The sequence below is a fragment of the Oryzias melastigma genome, linkage group LG14, assembly GCF_002922805.2.
Source record: "Oryzias melastigma strain HK-1 linkage group LG14, ASM292280v2, whole genome shotgun sequence".
Lineage (NCBI taxonomy): Eukaryota > Metazoa > Chordata > Actinopteri > Beloniformes > Adrianichthyidae > Oryzias > Oryzias melastigma.
The window spans coordinates 19653332-19654636 of NC_050525.1; the positions used below are offsets into that span (position 1 = coordinate 19653332).

The 1305-nt window shown below is 45.3% G+C and overlaps 1 protein-coding gene across 5 annotated transcripts in view; it reads left to right on the forward strand.

Moving 5' to 3' along the window:
- The first annotated feature begins 517 nt into the window (after positions 1 to 517).
- LOC112142965 (actin-binding LIM protein 3) overlaps positions 518 to 1305 on the forward strand; it is a 46622-nt gene continuing 45834 nt past the window's right edge. For 4 of the 5 annotated variants that reach the window (XM_024266668.2, XM_024266672.2, XM_024266669.2 and 1 more), the window contains exon 1: positions 518 to 982. In XM_024266668.2, coding sequence (XP_024122436.1) covers positions 964 to 982 — 19 coding nt within the window. In that variant the 5' untranslated portion in view covers positions 518 to 963. The remainder of the gene's footprint in view (positions 983 to 1305) is intronic. The other variant, XM_024266673.2, reaches the window with a different exon arrangement.

Consider the following 1305-nt stretch of genomic DNA (forward strand, 5'->3'; position numbering starts at 1 on the left):
CCCATTTTTGGTACCCACCCCACAAAAAAGAGATAATATTTCTGATCTTGTGAAACCATATAAATCACAAATAGTATAAATTATTAGTACTTGTTAGTAGCACTAATAGACTGAGTGTAATTATAGTTACTATAATTAACTGTGTTGTACTGGTCCATATTATTAGCCTAATTAATTACGTCTAGTACCATTTCAGCTGAAAGGTAAAGTTTGTTTTTCACAAAAACTTTAATCTGTCATTCTGTTTGTTAGTTAAATAAAATACCTCCTTTAATCCTAAACTACCTAAACTACTTATAGAGTTTATAATTTTCATTTTAATACAATAGCAATTTAAGTCACAAAATCCACATATTTTAATTTCTTTAGATATAGGGCCTATACGATTAAGACAGGAAATGTGGTTTCTTTTAAGTATAGATTCAATAAAGTTCTATTTAGTAATAAAATATCTGATGGATTGGCTTGAAAGTTGTGCAGCACATGCTTATCCAAACTGCAGTTTAAGGTTCCGCCGCTGTTCGGCGCTCTCGCACCGGTGGAGGGAAGCGTCCATCCTGCGCTCTCCAGCAGCTGCCGGATGGTTGAACCCCCAAAAGTCGCCGTCAGGCAGCACTTGAGCTTTGGCTCTGGAGCGCGTCGGGGCGCGCAGAGCGGCGGCAGCGGGGATGGACGGACGGCTGCGCGCCGCGGGCTGTGCGCTCCTGCGGGGGGAGACGTGGAAGGCGTGAGGAGCATTAAAACGTCAGTTTGCATTTAATTCTTGCCTTCACGGAGGCTGGAGAGGTGCGGCTTTGCCTCCTGTCAGTAATCCGCTTGCGGGGAGGAGCAGAGCAGACGCTCCACACTTGACAGGAGGGGAGTTTGAAGCCGGACGGAGACGCAGAGTTTCCCGTCCTCTGGTTCTGCTGCTGGAGGCTGGTATGGACTGAGTTGGTGAAGCTGCTGGGTTTACTCTTCATCATGAGCGGACCGACGAATGGTGAGCAGTGGGGGTTGGGGTCTCCATTCTAATCAATAGGAACGTCCCAGAAAGGTTTATCCCTGAGCTGATATAACCAATCCCTGATGATGGCATTGATCCCCAGTGGCGGACTAAGAAGTTTGGGGGCCCCAGGCAAACAGTAACATGGGGCACCCTGGCGCAGTTATATTAATTATTCTATATATATATATACACGATTAGGGACTGAAGACATCCACAAATACACCAATTCGTGTATGTGCTTATTTGTAGTGGTGCTGAGGAGTATCTCCGTCCCGAGACACCTGATCACCTCCATCGGACATAAAACCATCTTGAGT